This window comes from Pararge aegeria, chromosome 24 (assembly GCF_905163445.1).
Source record: "Pararge aegeria chromosome 24, ilParAegt1.1, whole genome shotgun sequence".
Classification (NCBI taxonomy): domain Eukaryota; kingdom Metazoa; phylum Arthropoda; class Insecta; order Lepidoptera; family Nymphalidae; genus Pararge; species Pararge aegeria.
This window is the reverse complement of record NC_053203.1, coordinates 8719528-8745552: the sequence shown is the minus strand read 5'-3', so window position 1 is coordinate 8745552 and position 26025 is coordinate 8719528. Positions and strand designations below refer to the sequence as shown.

The following is a 26025-nucleotide window of genomic DNA, read 5'->3' as shown; positions in this document are numbered from 1 at the left end:
TCTCTTGCGAAATGTCAAATATGACATCACAATATGCATTTCGCGCGTAGTTACGACTTCAATGTCATCAAGAAGCCGCACCCTTAGTGCGAGTTTGCACTAATCGCAAGCGTCGATGGTTTACGAGTATCGAAACACCATTACATCAGAACAAAATTAACCTAATGCTTCTTGTTTTGAAAATTGAAATTGGTTCCTACATCTACCAGCGTTTCTAATCGAAACATAAAACAAGGGGCATATAGGACTTCCCGTACCTTCTGACAGACGAATATTGTATGTGTATCTATTATTTAATTATTACTTTTTGTGGATACATATAATGAGTGAATGTATACACTTTTATTTATTTATCTAAATCACTATCTTATTAATTAATGTATTTTTTTGTATATTAATGTTGTATATACATTTTTACTCTTTTAATAACTATTGCACACCGTTATATTGATAATTGAAATGTACTTATACAATGTTTCGTACCACCTTCTAAAATACACCTTTTGTGTGAAAGCTACACTAAATTAGTAATTCTCATCCTAGAATTCTAAACTTCTTATGAGATCAGATGGTATCGATATGTGAAGGGAGTCCTAGGACATCCGATCCTATCAGATTCTATCATAAACTTTAAAATAAAGAATTTTAAATTCCTTATTTTATAGTTCATGATAAAATCTGATTGGATCGGACATACCATACCGTCGTGGTGCGTGGTGTTAATATGACGTAATAGCGATTTATATCCGGCTGTTGGAAGGTCTGAGGAGTTCTCTGATGTATTCGCTCAACTCACTGCGAGATTGCAGTGGCCGCTGCTTGACTCTGCGTTTATCCACACTAGACCATGGTCCAGATTATGGTCAGTGAAAGGGTGAACTTCTGAGGGCAAACTCACAACAAGGCGAAATAAAGTCGAAAATTAACTGTCACGTGAATCCCGAGGCTTCGAGAGCGATTGCCCGAGTATCAGCGCATTCCTCTCTTGGACCGGAAGCATCGTGCATCGGAAAATGTTCTAATGCGTGAGATTTGTTTTGAACTGGGCGGCCATTGCACGGCATCCGCTTTGTCGCCGCGATAACGCGTTCGTCAATGACAAATATATATTCTAATCTCAACACTATAAAATTTTAATTCATTGGAATCACCCAAAAGCGCGAAGTTTATATGTTGCGGCGTAGAAAATAAATTAACGTACGCGTAAACGCGGTGGTCAAGTGACTGCGGGCGCCGGTCGCACGATAATTTTTGCGTCTAGTGTGAGATTTTGTATCTACGTTTAATTAATCGATCGTATGGAAGTTGACTCCGATTTCTATGGTATAGAACGAGCGCCATTTAGTGACGATACGATTTCCCAGTATTCTAACTAGGTCACGTTCTTTCAATAGCATAATAATTGTAGTTCTTTCAATAGTAAATCACGCGATCGAATAAATGAACTTAGGTAAATAATCTCACACTTGGCCCTCTGTAGTCTCATGCTTCGCCAGTTGTGCGTCGGTCCTCACGCGATACTACTTCAAACGTATTGGCGCTGTCTCGCTGCCATCTCGGAGTGTGTTGAGCGTGGCGTTTCGAACGCGGCCGTCGGCGCGCGCGGGGCCGCGGCGAGTGATGCGTGTGCGCGCAGATCCGCGTGGTGAACGCGTTCCGGCAGGGGCTGGACTCGCGCGGCTCGCTGGCGGACGCGGCGCTGGCGGAGGCGCTCCGCAAGCAGACTGCGCTGTCCAAGCGCTACTCGCACGCTTCCAGCGCGGACGACGCGCGCGACGGACTCGCGCCCGCTGACCTGGACGTGGAGCGCCTGTCGAGCCACAGCCACACCGAGACCGCCGTGTAACCGCCCCGCCACCGCACCACTTATTGTTAACTAGTGTGTTTAATTATTCGATTGTTTTGAAAATATTTTATTATTATACGCGCGCGCCGTGCCGCGCGCGTCTGTTGAACAAATAAAAAAAATATTGTCTAATTATTAATTTTAGATGTAAGCGCGAGGACGAGCGAATGGACGTGTGTTTTTTGAAAATAAACAAAAAAAATGTTCGCGTAGCGTCGTGTCGTCTCTTACACGGAATGAAATGTTTTGTATTGCTTTGGTCGCAGCGCGGCGCGCGCGCCCGGCGCGCCTCTTTTGTATAAAGGTTTCATTTGTAGCCGCGTCGTCGTTTGTACGCCGCCGCCCGCGCGCGCCCGCCACTTCACTAAATTATTGAAAAGTATTAGTTAAGGTGTTTGTTATAAATTTCAATAACTTTTTTTTTGTTTTTACGACCTTTCCCCTAAATCTAAGTATACATTTAAGTCATATCTCGAAGCGTAGACGCATCAACGGAAAAGTCTCTACACAAGAACCGCTCTCCGCTTCTTGTGCAGGGACCGACGTAGTCCACTTTAAACATCTTCAAAATGTTTAAATAGAAGATAAACATTAAATTGTATAGCTGAAGGTATTTATTTGTAATGCTAGTCTCTTATGAAACAAAATACTAATTATTCAATTATTATAATGTACTTATTGATTATTGATAAATACTTCAAGTTTATTAAACAAAATATAGTCTACGGTGTAACGAATTGATTTTGGCATTCTTTCTCTACGAGCAATAGAGGCGTCGTCGCCCGGCTCCGCGCGATGCGTCACGAGCGGCGGCTTGCGACTGTCGTGCTGCGCGTCGCGTCCGTCGCGCGGCGCCTGGCGGCCGCCGGCACAGACATAGGCGACGTAGGATCGCAGCAGTGGCATTTTCGACTTATAAAGTAAGCATGTACTTAATGGACCTAGTGACGAGTTGAGCCGAGTACCGAAGTGGCCGAGCGCGCAGCCCAGCTATAGTAATATATAAATAATTATAAATCGGGCGACTTCGCAATCGGCAATGTTCAATTTTGTATAGAACGTTTCATGTAGCGGTATTGAGAGTTGTTACGTTTCGGCGAAGTAGGCGTTCCGAGGCACGAGCTGTTCCTAGCGTAGAGCGCTACACTACTAAACTATTACAATCTTGTAAGTAATCAAGTATTAGCTTCGAATCAATAAAGCCTTTAAAAAAAAAACTTAGTTAAAAAATGAAAAACTATTGAAAGTTCACATGTTTAAATGATAATATTAGTTACGGTTTCAGTGAATAGTGATGGCATGGTTATCGTTTTGTGTATAATATTGCTATATTTTCGTTATATTCGTTACGTACCACGAGTTCCCGAAGAAAGACATAAATTAGGAGTCTTGTACTGTCGGAGGGCGGGGCCAGCCGCCCTCGCGTGTAACAGCCAGTTGTTTTGACTTGACATGACAGTCTGCCACTAACCATTTTAGGTGATAAGTCCCATTGTTGTATTTTTCGTCTCACAATAAATGAAAATCTATTTTATTGTTTTTAATGCCGTCGTTTCATTTACCTATCCCTACAGCTTTCTGATTGAAAAGTGAATGTTCATATACAGCATGCGGGGAATTCCCGCAGGCGGGCTAAGTTCCGATGGAGCGAACGGTAGATTGACTCTGATGGAGCGAACTTGTCCAGAATATGCCTATTCATTCTTGATTGAAAGATACCTAACCTAGCTACTCAATACTATTGAGACAAACTAATCCCTCCTACACATCATATATTGATATCTCGTCTCTTGTATGTAACGCTATCACAACCCTTCAACAATCCACACAATGTCGAGGTTGGCAAAAAAGGGGGGGATGTCCATGTGAACACAATGTGTTTGTAGCACGTCTTTAACACGTTGGCTGCTGAAAACACAACGTTTGTGTTTGATAACTACGTAACGCGTGTGCGGCTCGAACACGCTAGGCGTGTTAAAATAAATGTACCTACAAGGATGCGGCCGAACACGCTGGGCGTGTTTTTTTGGCGTTCTGCGAGTGCGGCAAACACAAACGCTGTGTTGTTTAAATATACTGTTAGAGCGGCCTTTACGCAACAAGTCTGTTATACGTTACCGCAAGTACGTTTTATTAAATATTAGTTAAACGTTAACGCAATTACGTTTTATTATATATTAGACAGTATACCTACTTAAAATTCGTTGTTTTGTGAGTTATCTAATCATTTACATGAGTGTTTTTCTTAATAATTCCCATGCCATCGAGAGAATCGACCATCACACGTATAACTAACAAGTTCATATAAAAAACATGTTTTCGACCAAATATTTGCAACAATAGTATAATACCATCGATCACTAAATAATACCCACCTAGATAATTGCATTGTTTTAAAATATTTTATAGGGACGCGAAATAGATATTGATATCGATATAGGATCGTCGTCCTATATTTTAGCATACTCTACAATATTTTTCTGCAGTAAAGGTATCCGCAACATAAGTTTGACGTCTATTTGTATATTTTTTAATATTTGTACGCCTGAGTTCGCCTGCACTATTTTCATTGGTATCGGTATCGTCAATAATTTATTTTATAAATATCGGTTTGCATTCCATTATACCGACAGAATTACAAAACGATGCATCCGCATCCTTATTTTTTCTTATCGTCTTAAATAAACGTTATCGGTGCGGCCAGCGGTACCAATAAACTACTCAGGAATGAGTTACTATTGTTTCGAATTTAAAAGTAAATTTAACAATGGTTCTGTATATTTACTGGAAGGATTATTATATTTAAAATGCATATTATTTTAAAATTTGCTTCTTTGTCGGCAATCCGCATTCGTATGTAAGTAGGTATTTAATACTGTTTTTTTACTTATTTATTTATCATGATTCGTAAATGACATTCACAAGTTACACACAGGTTGACGTTGCCGCGATTTTGAATATAGTAAAATAGTGTACCTACCAGATATAAAGCCACTATATTTAAAGCTCTTTAGAAAATGATTATTTTTGAAAAAAAGAAAATCTATGTTGACTACATTAAAGTTTTATTCTATTTTATCCAACAAAAAAATACAAATTGCTATTCAAATGCGACAAGTGTTGGGTTTTCATGTTGTTCAATAAATAAATGAGAAAATACGAGTGATGTAATAACACACCTGTTGCGTAAAGGCCGCATAGCTGTCGCGATAAGTTTAAACACGCCAGGCGTGTGGGGCCGCATGCTCGTAGCGCCTGTTTCGAATACGCTTCACCAGTGCTGAAAACACGCCTAGCGTGTAATCCTGCCGCACTCGTGTACCGTATTTGTTAATGTTAGGCAGCAGTCAACGTGTTAAGCAAAAAGTCCTTTGATATATTGATGTCAATTTACGTTGCACATGTACGGGACGAGTGTGAACACCAATTCACCAACTTTGCATCGCTGCGTTGCGTACAGTCTGTCTCTAGCTTAAGTCATCGGTCTTAATAATTAGCTTTTTTTACCATTGAAATAAAATCATTATCATAGGCAATGTTATTCCTAATGGAAGAGCTTTTAACAAGTTGATGATTATTTGCGTGTCATGCGCCGATACAATTACTAATGAGCTGATTATTTTTATCTAGAGAAAGAGCGTAACATAAAATAATTAACTAACGTCATAACGAATAAAGGCGTTTTTAAATAAACTTCAAAACTGAGGAAAAAAAAATAGTTTTCGGAATTAGCTGTGTGCAAGGTACCTAATGAACAAAATAACAATTTTGAAGTGCAAAAGGGTGTATTTAAGTACAGTATGTACGCAAATAAAAATAAATAAATGTAATTTATAAAATTCATTTTTCTTTTTCTTTTTAGTAAAAAAAATTGGTAGGTACTAGAAAGAACTCTAAACGTTTCTGACTAGATACGTCCTTCCTATTTAGTTATGAAACGTCTTTCGTCCTTAGTGATAATATTATGTAAGGTTTAGTTAACTGAATAAAAAAGATGTTTTTAACCATTTACTATTAAATAAAGTTCATACAGTATAAAAATCAGCCTAATATTATTAAGAAAAAAATGAAAAACAAAGATTATTACAACCAATAAACACAAAATTTTAATATCTTCCGAAACAAAAATTATGAATAGGTAATATCAAAGTTTGTACTAAATAAGATTTGTTGTAAGGTAAGTATCTACTTCTAAATCAGTCTTCTTCACAAACCTGACCCCCAAACCCCAGATTTTATACTTTTAATATGGCAAGGCTGCTTGGAAGCAGGCCTCTCCGCTCTCATCTCTCACAAAACAGAAAAATTCTAAAGATTGTTAAACTATAAAATGATGTTGGAATAGAGCAATCTGCTGAGTTTCCTGCCGGCTCTTCTCAGTGCAATCTGCCTTCCGAACTGGTGGTAGAGTCACTACAAACAGACTGATTGACGTTTCAAAAGTGCTTATAAACTAGGCCTACTTGAAATAAATGAATTTTGAATTTGAGAAAGTCAAGTGAGTATTCTTCATACGAAACTTCAGTCTTGTAACGAATGACGCGGGTACCTCTGATGAATGTTTCTCACCAACATAAGCTTCAGGAGAAGAATTTCATTGGTTTATACGATGCAGAACAGTCTGCAAAGTCACAAAAGTCGTCCACAATCATAATTTTAACGATAATATTTAAAACCAGGGTTTTGACACTGTTTAGCCTAACCAACCTTTGACCACGACCTTTTTCGCACGTTCTTGTCGTGCGTGAACTACTTTCATCACCAGTTCTCTTCAAAACCGGTTCGGTTTCATAACGCCTCAATAAAGAAACGTAAGCGAGTAGAGACAGAGAGATAGATAAAATAATTGGCGAAATGCATCTTTGACATCAAAACTTCCGGATTGAAAACGCTGAAACCAACTTTGTGCTACTCTTACTGACGTCTTTTATTATTATACTGAAGTACAGAGACCAGGTGACATCTTTTCGTCCAAGATCCTTCAGTGCCTGAAGACCACTCTTCGAACAGTAAGTGTTGCCACTTTTACGTAAAGACTTACGGATCTGGAATGCGGTCGCTTACGATGGGTCTTATAAGAAAGCTCAGCGCGCGATGTAAAGAGTTATGAGTATATCTACGTGACCAAATTAGAAACGAGGAGATCCGTAGAAGAACTAAAAGTTACTGACATAGCTCAACGAGTCGCGAAGCTAACGTTGCAATAGGCAGAGCACACAGCGCGGAAAACTCCACTGTTTTTCTAGGTGTGACCTTAGATTGTAAGCTACAGTGGGGTACCCATATAGAAAGCCTAGCGAGTAAACTCAGCTCAGCTGCATATGCAATCAGGAAAATTTGACAGCTTACCGATGTTGAAACAGCTAGGCTTGTTTATTTCGCATACTTTCACAGTATTTTGTCCTATGGGATCTTGCTGTGGGGCAAAGCTGCAGTTATTGAAAGTATATTTATACCTACTACAGAAAAGAGCGGTACGATCAATATTTTAACTTGGATCACGCGAATCGCTTCGTGAAAAATAGGTGTTCTTACAGTAGCTTTGCAATATATTTATAATAATATAGTCTTTGTGAGACAAAATATTACTCTTTATAAACAAAAAGCTGAAATTAACAATCGACTTACCAGAAACGGACATAAATTAGTGATATCTGCATATCGTCTGCGAAAGGTGCAGAACTCCTTTGTGGGGTTGAGTATACGCTTTTACAACATGATTCCTAAGGAAATTCTTGACCTACCAATGCATACATTTAAAAAATGTGTAAAAACGCATCTAGTACAGCGAGGTTACTATACATTTGATGAATTCCTCAATGACAAGGTAGATTGGAACTGCTTCCAATCTACCTTGTCATTGAGGAGTTCAGCCTCGCTCTCGTCTCCCGGAAGATAGCAAAATGATAGTAAATGTTGATGTTGAAAAAGAGCAACTACTGAGTTCCTTGCCGGCTCTTCTCGCTAGAATCTGCTTTCCAAACCGGTGGTAGAGTCACTACAAACATACATACTTGACGTTTCAAAAGTGCATATAAAGTAGGCCTACTTGAAATAAATGAATTTGAATTTGAACCTGTAACCGACCCCCGACGAGGTGGACATACCGCGGACCGCGGATTTTGGAACTCCCTACAAAAGACCTATGCCCAACAGTCGACGCCAATCGGTTGAAGTGATGATGACAGAGGACCCTGCATTAGGTCCACAAATTTCTCACAAATTTGTTTAGCGGCTCGCGTTGCATTTTTCTTTTTTGTTATAAGAATTTGACAGAATCAACAGAAGTTGGAGAAGTTTTCCATAGATTCTGTAGGGCTAGCATGCGCAGAACGAGTGAGTTATGTCTACTCATTATCTCGCAAACTTAGCTAAATTAAATAATTCAACAATATCTTTTGATAATTATTTATTCATTGTGGGAATCACATATTCGGTATGTAACTTAAACCCTTCAGATGCTTTACGTACCTAATAGGAAATTTCTATCTACTCCGTGCGCAAGAGCATGTCCATCGTGATACCTCACAAGGGAGGATATAGGCTGTATACTAAGGATGCTTCCGAAATCGTTATAAAAAAGTGAGTTGTTTTTATTTATTGCTGTGGTACAAGTCAGCCCTTACTTAGACTGTAATCTAGCGTTATTTTGAGGGCTGATGCAGTCTAAGATGGTAGTGCGGTACCTTATTATGGGTATAGCAGTTACCAAAATATACTCGTACCGTAACCGAACACGGCCGTAGTCCCCAGACTAGACCAGAAAAATTAAAAAAATCAATGACTTAACTATAGATATTTACCAGTTTTAGCAACTATAGTCGTAAAAATGTAATAGGCCCGTTTTGACATTTGTCATCACGACGTAACTAGTTATGGAACCATAAGACTGTGCTCGATACTCACGATAAATCAATTCAAGTTTGTATCAGTACTTGATTGATATTATTATGTATTGTAAAGTGTTCGTTCGTTCAAAGTATTCCTTTAACTTCACAACCAATACGCGCGACTGGCTGTTGATTATACATCCACTTTCAACATGTTGAAACAGAGTTAGTACTATATAACAACAAACACAAAAATCGAGTCAAATCACTATGTTTAAATTAATGTCCAAAATAGAAGAGCCATAGTTAACGTAATAGTAAACAATATATATCAAACTTAAACGAGCGCACAGTCAACTTTACAAGATGAGGAACGAAAAACTGCGCAGTGCGCGCGGGAAAGCTTCAGTCATGTGCCGCTTGGTCAGATACAACAACTCAGACTCATTATTTAGAACCCATTTTGAGAACCAAGCTCATTCTTTGCAGTAAAGATAACTACACAATATTTAATTTCGATATTCAGTAAAAAAATGGTTACAGCTCTAGTATAAAAAAAAAAAAAGACTGAGAACGTAACTGTTTTCGGAACGTTTCGCAACAATTATAAATTGCATGCTACTATGAAGTAAGCGCAAAAAGAATACTCGCGATATATTCTTTCATATTATTTAAAGTCCCAAAAAAATTTACGTATTTTTTAAAACACTGTACTGATTTTTATTTTATTGTTTCTTTCAGTTACATTCTATGGTCTTGCACAATTGTCAAAACGGGCCTATTACATTTTAACGACTATAAGACCATTTCTAACCACCACCATTGTTGTTTTTAAGCTCACGCAAGCGCCCTTATAAATTAATAAAACCAGAATTTGCGACTCTAAATCGAGTCATATTAGGTATATTTTGCTTTGACGTTACTGTTTCGATACTCGAAACCATAACGATTGCGAATGTAACAAAAACTTATACTTTCTGGAAAGTATAAGAGACATTTATTATATCATTACGCCTTCAGCCTTAGCCTTACTAATAAGATGTAAAAATAAATAAATCATAGAACGAAAGATCGACATGTTTTGAATTTATTTTATTGTACACCACAGCGGAAATTTATAGAAATACGAACACAATAAAGAATTAAAGTGGAAGCTACAATTTGGCGGCCTTATCGCTATATAGCGATTAATGAATAATCTTCTATATATATATAAATGTTATGTTGGTTTGTGTACGCTTCAAAAAGTCAAAAAGTATTGCACCGATCGAGCTGAAATTTTAGCATGATATGTAATCCGCATCTATCGATTGTTTTTATCTATTTTTTGCATTTGTCACATATCCGCGACCGCGAAACTACTGTTTTTTATACCAGTCACCGCGCCATCTGCCGAAAAAAATGTGCCACAGTGAAGCGTGGTACAACCAGTAGAAAAAAAAAATTTAAAAAATTATAAAAAAAAGAATGCTAACGATATAAGCGATATAGAATACGAAATAAATGAAATTGATAACAGTGATCATTCCTATCAATGCCTGGCCGATTCGGACAAGTAGTATTTAGACAGGGATAAGAGCCTCAGAGGATACACATTAAAAATACACGCGAACGAAGTCCGTGAAAAAAACTATTAAAAGTATGTAAACATACAAAACTATACATATATATATCTATATAATATATGATTGCGGAAATCTACGGTCAGTCTTATTATCAATATATGTAATAAATTACCAAATAAAATTCATTATTTCAATAAGAAAATAATTTATTTACAATAATTAAATCACAATTTAACACATAAAACTTATTTAGTTATTCAACTGCAAGGTGAGGAGTCCCGGCGGAGGTTCGGGCGGCATGAAGCCAGCCAGCGAAACCGTTGGGTCTGAAATACAACGGACAATTAGCAAATAGTTAAACGAAAGTAAATATATAAATATACGACGACAATAAACACAACGCCATCTAGTTTCAAAGCAAGCGTAGCTTGTTTTATGGATACTAGACAAGGGATAAATATTTCTATGAATAACATACATAAATTGAAGATAAATAAATAAATTTTCTAAATAGGACAATACACACAACGCCAGCCAAAATAAGCGTAGCTTGTGTTATAGGTACTAAACAAGTAAAATAAAAAAATAAAAAATAAAAATCGTTTATTTCGTTTCTTACATTGTAAATGATACATGTTGTAAAGACCTCCTAGTAAGCATCAAAATACCTGTGTCAGGAGGCCTTACTCTTCCATAGCAAAAACAAGATAAAATTAAAATAAAACGATTGAGTAGTGTGTCTTGGTGTGTATGGTGTGTTTATGTTTGTGTGTGTGCGCGTGTGAGTGTGTGTTTGTGTGTGAGTGTGTGTGTACATGTTATTAAGTGCGTCTATATCCATTACATTTTAAATAGAAATAAACTAAAGAAGCACCTCAGTTTCTTCATAGGTTAGTGTCTTCAGCCAGGCTGTCAATGTTTTGATTGAAAAACAAGTGATAAATATGTTTATGGTTACAATATACAATTAAACATCCAGACACTGATACATTCAAGTTTATCACACAAACATTTTTTCAGTTGTGGGGATCGTATCCACAGCCTAGGACTCAGAAAGCAGGGTCGCTTGCCCACTACGCCTATGATAATCGATTATGATATCGATTTTAATATCGATTATAATATCGATTATGATATCGCTTTAAGTTATCGATTACGATATCGATTATAATATCGATTATGATATCGATTATAATATCGATATATCATACTCAGAAAGCAGGGTCGCTGCCCACTACGCCTATCGGCCGATAAAAGTAACGTGGTTGTTGTAAGATCGTAATTGATATAGTTATCGATAACTAAAATCGATGGCAATATCACTATGATAAACAATATCATAATCGACATCGTAATACATGCGGTAATCGATAACCGTAAATCCATATCATAATCGATATTGTAATCGATTACTATAACGATACAAAATCGATTACCATAATCGATATTGTAATAGATTACTTAACCCGATATTGTAATCGATTACCATAATCGATATCATAATCGATATCAAAATCGATATCGTAATCGATAACTTAAAGCGATATCTTAATCGATATTATAATCGATATTATAATCGATATTATAATCGATATCGTAATCGATATTATAATCTATATCAAAATCGATATCGTAATCGATAAATTGAATCGATATCGTAATCTATAACTTAAATCGATATCATAATCGATATTATCATCGATATCGTAATCGATATTATAATCGATATCAAAATCGATATCGTAATCGATTACTACAATCGATATTATCATCGATATCGTAATCGATATTATAATCGATATCAAAATCGATATTATAATCGATATCAAAATCGATATCGTAATCGATATTATAATCGATTTTAAAATCGATATCGTAATCGATTACTACAATCGATATCGTAATCGATAACTTAAAGCGATATCATAATCGATATTATAATCGATACCGTAATCGATATCAAACTCGATTACTGAAATCGATTTTATAATCGATATCGAGATCGTATACGATATCGATCATAATCGATATCGTAATCGATCTCGCACTTTTGAAACGTCAACTTCGTCAACTTAAACAATCGATTACTAAAATCGATATCAATATCGATATTGTAATCGATTATTTATTATAATATTGTATCGATATTATAATAGTATAATATCGATAACAATATCGATTGTAATATAGCGCAGAAGGTGGAGGGAGGGCGCGTTCTCACTTACCGAATTTGCCCATGGGCGCGGGCATTGCGAGCACGCTCGCGCGGCGCTGGTGCGCGCGCAGCAGGTGGAGCGCGGGCGCGGGGCGGCGCGCGGGCGGCGGGGAGCCGGGCGGCGGGGGCGGCGGCGGCAGGGCGTCCCACAGCGGCACGTGGTCGGGGTGCGAGGCGGGGCACGGCCACGCGCTGCCGGTGCGGCGCGCCCTCTTGCGCTGCACCAAAGAGAACCCTTAAAACCATGCTTTAAAATCTCTACCAAAGAATCTCAACTCTCATAGCTTGTTGTCAAAATTAAAACACGCTATGTTCCAATAACGATTATATCATCCAAACGCACGTATACTGTTGTACTGAATATCATAATAACACTACTTTGTTTTTTTAATCAATTCTGCCACAGACCGCCACATTCTTACGGCTCGATGTGTGGTTTTTTTGAACACTGTTATTCACGTGCATTTCAATTCCAGAATGGCAAGCGCCGTAAAAAAAAAGTAGATAAGTCGAATCCCCGCCATTTTTCTTCGATATTAACTGTGTCAGAATCTTATATAGAGGATACATATTATTTGTGTAGAGAGTCTTGTATGCAAGGAAGTGAAGTACCATCGAATCGAAGTGATCATCATCAACATAACTCCAACCGATTGATGTTCACAGCTGGACATACTCTCAGGTCTTCTGTTGTCAGATCCAAAATCCACAGTCCTGGGCCGCTTGTTTCCAACGGCTCCCAGCGGCTTGTTTGATGTCGTTTGTCCATCTTGTTGGGGGCTGACCAACGCTGCGTTTTCCTGTGCGGTTTCATCATTCGCACACCTTGGGTCCTCAATGTCCATCGCCTCTCCGAGCTATGTGGCCCGACCTTTGCCCGAGCTTCGCGACTCGTTGAGGTATATCGGTAACTTTAGTTCTTCTACGAATCTTCTCAATTCTGATTTGATCACTTCGGACATAGATATCTGCATCGCCCGCTCAGTAACTCTGAGACTTATTATGAGGACCATAGTGAACGATGACGTTTCAGATGTGATACTTTAGTCAAACAAGTGTAAAGTGTTTTGACCTGCGATTGGCAGTGTGTTCTAGAACTTTGTATTGAAGAGAAGATTAAAGTCTTACAGGAGTCATCTGGTGTTGTTATTCCAAATCTTCACGTAACAATATTCAGTCATAGAATAAAACCAGCATTAGTTCGCAAATGCTTATGTATATATAACACAACACACATACACAAAGACACAAAACATACAGAAGAATTTGCAACTGACCTTTTTAGTAGGTGGTTCCTCTACATCGGAGTCTTGTCCCGGCTTGTAACCGTCTGCGAAACTGACGCGTTTCACAACGCGAGGCGTTGCGGTCCTGTGTATACAAGAAAAGTGGGTTGAAAAACTTGCCTCCTATTAATCGTAAGAATTCCACCAATCCCCGCTTGTCCAGCGTGGTTTTTTGCAGATGGGCCACCTGATGGTAACTGTAAAACCATCGCCTTTAAACTGAGCATCATTTTACAAATTTAAAAAATAATTTCAGTGTTTGAAAGCTCATCTATCGAGGAAGGCTATAGGCTATATATAATCATGCTATGACCAATAGGAGCATATTACCAATGAAGATTGTTTCAAAATCGGAGTTGTTTTCACTTTGAGAGCGTTCGCATCGTGCGCTGCGTAAACGGTTAAAGTTTCGATAAAAGTTTAACCGTTTACGCATTTGTTGACTTATACGCGGACAAAGTCGCGAGGGACCCGCTAGTACAGCAATATAAACAAACAACAGATAAAATTACATAAAAATTTAGAATCTTACCTGGCTTTTCCCTTTTCGGAAGAGTCCTTGTCAGCATCGATTTCATTTGCTATTCCGCCCAACACTGAAATAAGAATACACATTGAATTTATCTGGATCGAAGGACCAAAAAGCATCTTTTCAGTAGACATGAATTCACCAGGAATATCACAACAGACTACTAAATTAATTGAATGAATGAATGAATGAATGAATGAATGATTTATTTATTTCTCCACATTACTTATAAGTACGAGTACAATATAATGTTGCTTACGGGCTATTTTGTTACACATTTATAATGTGTGTAATTGATTCTATATTAATGATTAAAAAAGATTCTTCAACATCTGCAGTAATATCGTTTCCAAAGGATACCTTTTATTCGTTAGGGTATATTTAAATTTATAAAACCCGTGGCCCGATTGTCTAGAACGCCTCATTAATAACGAGCCACGTGGAGGGTAAACAAAGCAGGAAGAGTACCGACCCGTTAGATGGACAGCATTTGTACATGCACTTATTGAGAAAGGGTCAAGATCGTACCGCCTTGCGAGCCTTAATAAATAAAGCTGGCATAGATGGCCAGGGCTCCCAGCCAAGAGGTTACCGCGACGACGAAGAAGAAGAATATTATAAATGCGAAAGTGAGTTTCTTTGTTTGAGCAACCAATTAGAGTTCTGGTATAGTTAGTTGAGAGGACGTCGAGACTGACATACATGCTACTTTTTATCGCTGAAAAATGTTTCCCACGGGATTTGCAAAAAACCTTAATAAAAGTGGTCGAAGAACCTGGGTTAGTTTCCAAAAACTACAACGCTGAGAAAGCCGCAGGATCCAACTAGTATATTATTTCAAATCATCTGGCGCAGTGGGCAGTGACTCTGCTTCCTGAGACCAATGCCGTGGGTTCGATTCCGACAACTGGAAAATGTTTGTATGACGAACATGAATGTTTTTCAGTGTCTGGGTGTTTATATGTATATTCTAAGTATTTATGTGTATTAATCATAAAACTATTTATCACTCATCTTAGTATCCATAACACAAGCTACGGTTACTTTGGGGCTAGATGGCGATGTGTGTATTGTCATAGTATATTTATTTATTATTTAAAAATCATCATCATATCAACCCATTTCGGGTCCAATACAGGGCACAGGTCTCCTCTAACAATGAGAAGGTGTTAAGGCCGTAGTCAACCACGCTGACCCAATGCGGTCATTGGTGGACTCCAAACACCTTGGAAAGCATTATGGAGAATTCTCAGGCATGCAGTTTTACTCAGTAGGTTTTCCTTCACCGTTGAAGCAAATGATATATAAATTCCTTAAAACGCACACAACTTAGAAGAAGCTGGGATTTGAACTCGGACCCGCGAAAGGACTTCGGCTTCACTTTCGATTGGTCGAGGACCCTCTGGGCTATCACCGATTCTTTATATATTATTTTTAATGCTCACCGGTTTCTTGTAACACCTTATTAATTCTGTCATCTAGAGAACACGGCCTGCTTTCCTTCTTAACAACATTAGGGACATTCTCTGAAATGGGTACGATATTAGGGGAAATATGCTGAATATTACCGGAAACTGGGCTGTTATTGGGGGAAGCGGGTTGGATGTTCAGGGAAATGGGCGTGATAATGGTGGACACGTCGATTTTCTCGCTGAAGCAGTCGCCGTATACTAGGCGGTCGGCGGCGCCATACATATCCATGTAGGCTTCGTCGTAGCTGAAACTAAACTTTAGTTTAATATTAATACTAAACCTCCTCATTAAAAAAAGTGGCACAACGTTGGAATAGTTATGCTGGGTTTATTATCCTTAAAGTAATCATCATCGGCAATTAATCAATCAATCAAAATTTAATTTGGAAAATATGTTACAGATACAGATCTTAATTTGAAATTCAAAATTCATTTATTTCAAGTAGGCCCAGTTTATAAGCATTTTTGAAACGTCAAGTCCATCTACCGAGAAGAGCCGGCAAGAAACTCAGCAGATTGCTTCGTTTTTAACATAATTTTACCCTTTACAATCTTTTAAATTCACTATCTTGTGAGTGATGAGAGCTGAGCCGGCTTCCAAGCAGCCTTGTCGTTAAGAAATTCATCAGTTTATGGCCCGAATTGCCCAATCGCCTTTGAATTTGAAACTTGTTATTTGAAATATGAATTTAAAAATTCGAATTTGAAATTTGAAATTCGAATTTGAAATTTCATTTTTAAATTCGAACTTTTTAAATCTGTACTTGAAATTTGAATTAGGAATTTTAGTTTGTTGGTAACGCTACTTTATAATAATCGTTTACATACTCTGTTTTGGTGTCGGTGCGGTTGGCGATGCTCGGTATGTGGTACACGGGTTGAGCCTCACGGGCGTCTTGCTGTGTGAACTGACTGCCGTCACCTGTCAGCACGATGTTCACTTCCCCGGGCTTCAAACCTGAGGATAATTTTGAGATAAGAGCCCAATCTGCACTGTAAACACGCCAAACCGCATTGAAGCAGCGTGGTGGGTACATAAATAATGCTCTGATATGCTTAGAAGGTAGATATTACTGTGCTGAGGGTTTCTCCATACATACAGCATGCATGTAAACTGCCTCGTTCTATTGGTTACCATGTTCATCAGCACGCGGTCCTGGATTTGCTTTCCTGGTTGGGCTAAACCAGTTTATTTTCAGGAAAATGGTTATGCACGCTGAATTTTTTGTCCAGATATTGTCCCGTACAATTTCTACTATTCATTGGTAAAAAATTAATGAGCAATAAAATATTAATAAGTTAAGTGAAATAGTTGTTTAGTGTTTAAGAGCCACCCTATATCAAGAGCGAATGGCGCGATGCGGCGGCGATCTTAATTCAATCGATTGCGATCGTTTCAAATACCAAAAAAAAAGTGGGTACTTTTTTTGATAGCTTCTTTTAAATTTCTGTGTAGTAAACCTCAATTATTTTTAATAATGCTTAGATTAACTGTCGATCGGATAAACTACTATGTTTAATAAGTAGAACTCACCCCACCGGGATGGTCGCTGCGAGCTATGTGGCGTGGCGGGCGCGTCACCCGCCCGCCAGTCGCACTTGATCTCGCCGTGCGTGCGCGCACCCACCACAGTCTCGATGCGTTGAGTTCCACCCTCGCCTTGTAGTTTAGCATCCGCTGCACCTCTCGACCTTTGCTATTAAAGTCGAAGAGTCCATAACTATTTTTTCATCACACTAGCTCGTAATTTAGACCTTATTACATCACGCGTGTTATATTAAAAATTACGGCGCTTGTGTTTATTTATGATGTTATTGAGTTAGGTATGTACCTCACTGCAACTCATATGTATGAAGATGGACCATTTTTAATTTAGCCAAAAACCGCCTGGACTGTAAAATGCCATTTACTCGTGGCATGATGCTCTATTCCTAACCTGTCTTGTATATAAACAATCTTTTCAATACTCTTTAGTGTATTGTATGTTTTAAAAATAGAAGGAAGACAAAAGTGTTGAAGTAAATAAAAACAAATAATATAAAAAGAGATATTGTTTGTAATTTTATGAATTTATGGCTTTTATTTGTCTAATATTTTCAAAACTCACTAAAAAGTAATTGAATTATTGTTTACAGAATAAGACATGTAAGGGAAAATAGAATGTACACATTTAATATTTGTCATCATCAATGTATTATTGGTCCACTAAAGGGCACTGTTCTCAGAATGAGAAGGGTTAAGGCCGTAGTCCACCACGCTTGCAAAGTGCGGATAAGTAGACTTCACATGCGTTTGAGAACATCGTGGAGAACTCTCAGGCATGCAGGTTGCCTCGTGATTTTTCCTCGACCGTTAAAGCAAGTCATATTTTTTAAAAGCTTTAAAAACGCACATAGCTGGCACATAGTGTGGTTGATATTCCATCAACACGCACGAAACGTTTTGACGTGACAACGTCTTATAATTCGATGGAGCCGGCTGCACGCACGAAACACATTACGTATGCGGAGTTACCTCGCTCTGAGGCGTTCCATTCAAGGCTTGAAGTGCAAGCGAGAGCGCGGAACGAGCGACAAAGAGGCACAGTCGGCCTCCGCGTTCGACATCTGTCTCTCTCCTACTTGAGTGAGCGATGCGTCCGCGTGGACAGCTTCTATACAATAATACATTTACATGTTTTCGGCAAGGATGAAGTGCAGTGAAAAGTGAATGTGGTGTCCATTGTTTATAGCAACGATGATATCTATCAAAAAATTAAATTAAAAATTTTCTTTTGAAAAATGCAACCATTCCATCAGTATTTTCTTACGACGTTGTCAGTTTCAACTATCGTCAGTAAGCCGACTTTACAGACAACCAATTTTTTTATCTACGTTTCTGATACGTGCCGCTAAGATTGGACGCCCTCCCGGCAACTGTGTTTTCTGCCACGTATAATACCTTCAAGGCTAGAGTGAATAGGCTTTTTCCTAGGCAAGCGTGCTCCAACCTAGACCTCATCATTGCTTTCTAACGGGCATGATTGTCGTCAAACGCTGGCCTATCGTTAATATAATAAAAAAAAAAAGCTCCAAAAAGTTATCAGGTGCATGCCGGGGATCGAACTCGGTCTCCTCTAAATCACGTTTTTTCATAGAACTAAAGTATCCTTACAAAGATACTATAGATTTTGTGTGATGTTAAAGGATGTATGGTTACTAACCTTGCTAGCAACATCGCTCTGATAAGCCATAGCCATCTGTTCGTACATCTCGTAATTCCCGGCCTCGTAATTCTCCCCGTACTTGTCATCGCATTCATTTTCACTAACGTCCTTGTGATAAAGACCAATTTCGCTTGTAGTCACCTCTATCCTCTTGGTATAATCGCTTCGAGTTGCAGGAATTTTGCTATAATCGACTTGAGTGGCAGAACTCTTAGAATAATCACCAGAAAGTGACTCTATTTTGTTCGGATATAGACTTTGTTCTACTTTTATCCCTATTTCTTTGTCGTAGAGCACGTTTTGATGCGCAGTTATCGTCTCTATGTCTTTCTGGTAAAGGTTGTTTTGGCTCGCGTTAATCACATCGTTGAAACTGTAGTTAGAATTCTGGGAGGATGGCCGGAGATGGCTTTCATCTTTCTCGTAAAATATTGGCGCATCCTAGAATACGAATAACACATATATTTTAATATTTATAATGATAAATATTGAAAAAAAACATAATTGTAACGGCCTTCTTGGCGCAGCGGTGAACGCTGCTGTTTTAAGTGGGAGGTGCCTGTTTCGATCGCCGGCAGAAGACAATTTAGGATTTTATGATTTTTGATTTTTTTCTGGTCTCGTTCGGCGGGAGTTTTCGGCAGATACTAGTTACTACACTGCCGACAAAGACGTGCCTTTCCGGTATGACACCGGTTAGGGGTGTGCGTTTAATATAACTGCCATACCCCAAACAGGTTAGCCCGTTACCGTCTTAGACTGCATCATCACTACTGAAGGTCTAATATGTAGTGGAACAAAATAATATACTGCATCACATGCACAAAAGAAAATTTCGAGAATGACCAAGCTTGCGATCAAAAGGGGATTACAACCTTAACCCTTTGAACCGAAAGGTGGCGGTCATTGAACCAACAAAAACCGGTTTTTTAATCGTGATAATTGACGGACCTAGAAAACCTGGTTTTTATTGGAACCATCGCCTATAAACACTGCTTTAGCGATAAGACCGCCTTTGGACGCAAATTGTTTATTTAAGTTTTTTTTACTTTTATTTTGTTAATTTTTTGTTTTAGTAAATGTGTGTGCTTTACAAACAAACAAACAATATATTTACTTCGTCCGTCAATAATAACTATATAAAAACTGACTGGAGCGCGTTTTGCTTGTGTTGCTCCATTCAGTACTTCTGCAGTTCAGCATTTTTGGTACCGACCCACTATAGAGCACAGAGTGAGAAGGGGCAACCAATTTAGGTCGTAGTACCACTACGCTGGCCTAATGTGGATTGGTGATCTTCACACGCCTTGGAGAAAGTCATGGAGAGTTCTTAGACATCCAGGTTTCCTCATGATGATGTCCACGGTCAAAGCAAGTGATATTCAATTGCTTCAAACGCTCATAACTTAGGAAAGTAAGAGATGCGTGCCCGAACTCGTCCCCCCGAATGCGAAGCCGAAGTCCTCACAACCAGGTCATTACCGTTTGTTAACACCAATCCGCACTGGGCCGGAGTGGTGGAATACGGCCTAAACCCTTCTCATGAGCCTCAAATTTATGGACACAGGGTGGCACGTTGCAGGACATGCTCCTTGAATGCCCTGTGAAGTGTTGTATATAGGCGGGCCATCAGCCTGGTCCGTCAAAAAAAAATTAAAAAGAAAACGTACATGATGACTCACTTTTGCATTAATACTGCATACGGATTCCTGGGACGAAGCCTGGGACATGTTGGACTCATCCAGTACCGGTATCGGTATGCGTGCTGGCGGTACGACTGGCACTAGCAACGATGGTATGTCCTGAGACACTTTCACTGGTTGCGGTTGTACCTAGAAAGAAACATGAAATACTTGTCGCTGATACTTTAGCTCTGTTGTTGTTCCATGTTTTCATTAATATGAAACAACATTCGTTAACTAAAACCTAACGCTAAAGGAGTTCAAAACACAAGGTTTTTTTTTTGCTATCACCATCTCATAGTCAATAATACATACACAAGCTTTTTATCGTTTATATTATCCTTAATATTATAATAGGATGTATCTAAAAGCTTACGTTTTATATAAACTTTGAACTTATTGAGAGACATTTCAATAAGTTCAAAAGTTTGAAATGATAGCTTTGATTTCATTCGATGTTTTTTTTATAAAATAATGTACAATTATCCTTCAATGAATTACCAATTTTACGCAGCTTAATATATTGTACATTAAGTTTATCTTTACTTCTATAATTAAATTTTTACAGTACATTTTATTTTTAAATTATCATGCACAATGCACCGACTACGAGCTATTGTAGTTCTGTCACTTACCTTAGGTACATCAGCAATTTTGGCAGCAGCCGTTTTAGTTACCAAATTATCTTCAGCAACGGCAGTCTTTGGAACTTCCTCCTTCTGGATTTCCTTAGATAGCTCCTTAGGTAATTCCTTAGGTGTATCGATAGGTAACTCCTTAGGTAGCTCTTTGGGCAATTCCATAGGTTTCGGTATTTCCTCCATAATCTCTTGCTTTATATGAATGTTGCCGACGAAGTCATTTTGGAGTTCTTTAACGTTGATAATTTCTCTCGGTTTCTGTCGTCGAGGCGAAAATTCCATCATTTTGTGTCCAACTTTTTCGTCATCGGTTAACCTTGAAATAATTTTTTTTTACGTTAAACTCATGTGTCTAATCTTTAAATTTATTCCTCAGTTTATCTCAGATAAATATCCATAGTTTGTAACAATTATCTTATTAAAAATTTTATTAATTAAAATTGGCCAAACATATCTTTAAATTAAGGAAAGTACCCTCTTGAGCACTTGGTGTATCTGTGTGTACCAACCCAGTGTTCCATAAAGTGATTTTCCCATTTATTGTTTTGTTAAATAATTTCAAAATACTGTCAAAGAAACCTACAATGGCCCTTATTTAAATATACTAACCTGTGAATCTTGAGGTCGGTCTTTTTTTGTATTCCACTACAAGTTAGCCCTTGACTGCAATCTCATTTGGTGGTAAGTGATGATGCCGTCTAGATGTGGGCTAACCTGTTAGGGAGTATGGTAGTAATACTCCTAATATATAAATAAATATACTACGACCAATACACACAACGCCATCTAGCCCCAAAGTAAGCGAATTATGTGTTATGGGTGCTAAGATAGCTGATGAATATTTTATGAATGTAATAATACACATAAATACTTATAATATACAGATAAACACCCAGACACTGAAAAACGTCCATGTTCATCACACAAACACTTTCCAGTTGTGGGAATCGAAACCACGGCCTTAAGACTCAGAAAGTGGGGTCGCTGCCCACTGCGCCAACCGGCTGTCGATAGGTTGGTCAATAGGTTTCAACGTGAAATCGCACCGGAACAAAAAATCGCTCAGCGGCACGTCTTTGTCGGTAGGGTGGCAACTAGCCACGGCCAAAGCCTTCAAAATATCTTATTTTGACTTAAAATTTTAAATGAAGTTCAGCTAAAGTATACTATAAAAAAAAATGTTATTTTCACTATATTAATAGACAACAGTTGAAAAATAAACAAACCTCTCAGTTTTAATATTGTTCAATATGTTTTCATCGAACAATTCCTCCTCAAAGCTTCGCGCCGAATCCGAACTAGATCGCTTCCTTAGCCTCTTGGCCTTCTTCTTTGCTGATTGAGCTTTCTTCTTTGCCTTCTTTGATTTTTTATTGCCATCGGACTCTGAATCACTGGAGTCGCTACTAGAAGAACTTGATGAACTCGATTGCGCTCTACGCTTCTTCTTCTTTGCTTCTTTTTTCTTCAACTTCTGCTGTTTCTTCTTCTTTAATTTCTTTTCTCGTTTCTTATCTTTAATGTTAATGAAAATTGGGAATGAGTTAGGAGGAAACATTTTTTCGGGCCGCGATTTATTTTTTTAAATCTTTTTGCTAAAGAATTTGAGGTAAATATTTTGAGTCAAAAAAAATTTAATAACGCTTTTATAAGAACTATTTCCTACGACTTTATCCGCGTACTAATTCTCATAAGTAAATGATTGCTAATCTTTTTTTTTTTTTTATTATTTTAGTTTTCTTACATTATCTTATTTTATATGCTTATAATTAACAATTTCGTAAGGTACAATTTTTGAAAAAAACATAATCATCGGCCAGGCTGCTCATCCTATACACATCGATAAACTAAAACTATAAAATTTACACACTTATAATAATTATTACTAAAAATGTATAATCTACTAAGTAGTGTTGAATCGTCGCTTGAGGTCACTGGATGGAGTTTACCATGTCTGTGTAAGATTTCTAATCAACACATTATATCCTGACCAACTGCATCGCCTCGTCCGCCTTCACTATTACTTCGTTTACTCAGCTCTTAATGGTCTTAGGGCGATGTTAAATTTATGATAACCTTTCTCAAAATTTAGCCCATCAATAATTTAAAAACTTAAACAAACGCTGGCGAAGACCCTTATGCCATAATATTAACTTTTTAACAATATGAAGTAACTGGAAAAAATATTAGTTACTATTTCCCTCTACATCCCATCTTGTTATGGGGTAAAGCAGCTGATATCGAAACTATATTTATATTGCAGAAAAGAGCTGTACGGTCAATATATAAACTTAAATCACGCGAATCCCTCCGTGAGAAGTTTAAAGAAATAGGCATACTTACTGTAGCTTCACAATATATTTATAACAATATAGTATTTGTAAGACAACATATTAGTCTTTATAAACAAAAAGTGGACATAAACAGTCGACTTACAAGAAATGGTCATAAATTAGTGACATCTGCATATCGTCTGCGAAAGGTGCAGAAGTCATTTGTGGGATTGAGTATACGCTTTTATAATATGATTCCTAAGGTAATTTTGGACCTACCAATGCATTAGTTTAAAGAATGTGTTAAAACACATTTATTACAGCGAGGTTATTATACAATTGATGAGTTTCTTAATGACAAGGTTGCTTGGAAGCATCCGGCTCCGCTTTCATCTCTCACAATATAGAAAAATGAATGTTAAAATATAAAATGTAAATTGTTGATGTTGGAAAAGAGCAACTGCTGAGTTTCTTGCCGGCTTCTTCTCGGTAGAATCTGCCTTCCGAACCGGTGGTAGAATCACTACAAACAGACAGACTTGACGTTTCAAAAGTGCTTATATTAGGCCTACTTGAAATAAATGAATTTTGAATTTTGAATTTTTTGAATTTTTACAATACTATACATATGGAACAGACAAAAAGTCTTGTGAAGGCATCTTAAAAGAAAATATAATTACAATAGAAACAAAAAATCAAATATCATACCACTATCATCTTCGATTTCTCTTTCTTTGATTCTTTTCTTTTGCTTCTCTTTCAACTTCTTTAACAGTCTTCTTCCGATACGACGTCGCTTCGCCGACTTTGATTTCGCTTTCTTGATTGCCTGAACACATTATAATACTTCAGAAGTAACACTATAGCTTGTCCCTTTAATTAATAGTTTTTTGACAGCTTGAATACTGATAAGTTATAGTGATGTATCCCTACTAATATTATAAAGGTCAATGTCACTTTGTTTGTTAGTCTTTCACGCAAAAACTACTTAACCGATCCTCATGAAACTTTGTACACATATTCTTGGAAGTGTTAGAAGTAATATAGGATACTTTTTATCCCGACATTAAGGTCGGTTCCTTTGGGAGAGGGGATGAAAGTGACTATATAACACCATAACTCCGACAAATTATAACCGATTTAAATAATTATTTTTGTACAGACAGAACTCAGCGGACAGCAGCAACCCCTCATTTAAGGCTTAGCGACACTGAATACTTAATTTATTTTAGAACTACAACTAAATTGAATGCCACATCAAAAAACAAAATCAAACGCAGACGAAGTCACCGTTATTTATAGCGGTTATAATTTGTCGGAGTTATGGTGTTATATCGTCAAATACTTCCATCCCCTCTCCCAAAGGAACCGACCTTAATGTCGGGATAAAACGTATCCTATATTACTTCTAACCATTCCAAGAATATGTGTACAAAGTTTCATGAGGATCGGTTAAGTAGTTTTTGCGTGAAAGCGTAACAAACAACCTTACATTGACATTTATAATATTAGTAGGTATAGGGATAGGGATGATATAATATTTATTATAAAATATTTGCATGTACCAAAGTAATATTAAGGTGATAGAAAAACCTTTCAAAATTTTGATTCGTACATATATATTGGAGAGATGTTTTTCCATTTTTCCATTTTCCCATCATCATCATCATCATCATCATCATCATCATCATTGTCAACCCATTACCGGCTCACTACAGGGCACGGGTCTCCTCTCTGAACGAGAAGGGTTTAGGGCGCAGTCCACCACGCTAGCCAAGTGTGCATTGGTAGACATCACACACGTTTGAGTATTTCAAGGAGAACTGTCCGGCGTTCAGGTATTAAGATGTTTGTCCTTCACCGTTAAAGCAAGTGATATTTATATAAATTTAAAATGCATACAAAAATTTTCAGAACCGACAGGATTTGTGAACCTGCTACTCTCTGGCAATCGCGGCCTGATCGCTTTCTCCAATTAAGCTACGGCTCTCCAACCGTCGATGCCGAAATTAGTATATGCCTTTCACATAAGTTTTATAGCGACTGTAGCGTCATCTAGTAGAAAACGTTGCAATTTCGAGCTACTTTTTCAAAGGTCCATATTACAATGAGACATGTTTGAAAAAAGAGATGACACATTGCTTTTTTTATATCGATACTGCAACGTTTCCTACTAGATGACGCTACAGTCGCTATAAGACTGACGGAGAGGCATATACTAAATTTATATATGCATTTTAAATTTATAAAATTGATAATTCCTCCAAGTGTAGATAAAAACGCTAATTTCAAACAAACACATAAAAGTCTGTGATTTCCACACTAGGATTCCCTGTATGTGTTTAAAGGACAACGATTTCATACTTTAACAGCCATTAAAATGGACAGACCTAATCTGTCTATTTTCATGGAAATAAAGACCATTTTTCGAGACATATTGTAAACGGAACAGTCCGTCACGACAAGCTGTACCCTACTAT

The 26025-nt window shown here is 37.7% G+C and overlaps 2 protein-coding genes across 10 annotated transcripts in view; one reads left to right on the top strand and one right to left on the bottom strand.

The window, feature by feature from the left end:
• LOC120634427 (plasma membrane calcium-transporting ATPase 3) overlaps positions 1 to 3390 on the top strand; it is a 281705-nt gene extending 278315 nt beyond the window's left edge. For 8 of the 9 annotated variants that reach the window (XM_039904955.1, XM_039904960.1, XM_039904959.1 and 5 more), the window contains one exon: positions 1637 to 1846. In XM_039904955.1, coding sequence (XP_039760889.1) covers positions 1637 to 1846 — 210 coding nt within the window. Of the gene's footprint in view, positions 1 to 1636 lie in introns of all 9 variants that reach the window. The other variant, XM_039904957.1, reaches the window with a different exon arrangement.
• Positions 3391 to 10429: 7039 nt separating this feature from the next.
• LOC120634465 (titin-like) overlaps positions 10430 to 26025 on the bottom strand; it is a 35858-nt gene continuing 20262 nt past the window's right edge. Inside the window, exons 10-21 of the mRNA XM_039905068.1 lie at positions 24254 to 24374; positions 22499 to 22787; positions 21267 to 21588; positions 20632 to 20781; positions 18947 to 19390; positions 17278 to 17440; positions 16572 to 16701; positions 15717 to 15994; positions 14275 to 14338; positions 13734 to 13827; positions 12467 to 12674; positions 10430 to 10567 (exon numbers count right to left, since the gene is read on the bottom strand). Of these exons, the coding sequence (XP_039761002.1) occupies positions 10491 to 10567; positions 12467 to 12674; positions 13734 to 13827; positions 14275 to 14338; positions 15717 to 15994; positions 16572 to 16701; positions 17278 to 17440; positions 18947 to 19390; positions 20632 to 20781; positions 21267 to 21588; positions 22499 to 22787; positions 24254 to 24374 (2340 nt within the window). The 3' untranslated portion in view covers positions 10430 to 10490. The remainder of the gene's footprint in view (positions 10568 to 12466; positions 12675 to 13733; positions 13828 to 14274; positions 14339 to 15716; positions 15995 to 16571; positions 16702 to 17277; positions 17441 to 18946; positions 19391 to 20631; positions 20782 to 21266; positions 21589 to 22498; positions 22788 to 24253; positions 24375 to 26025) is intronic.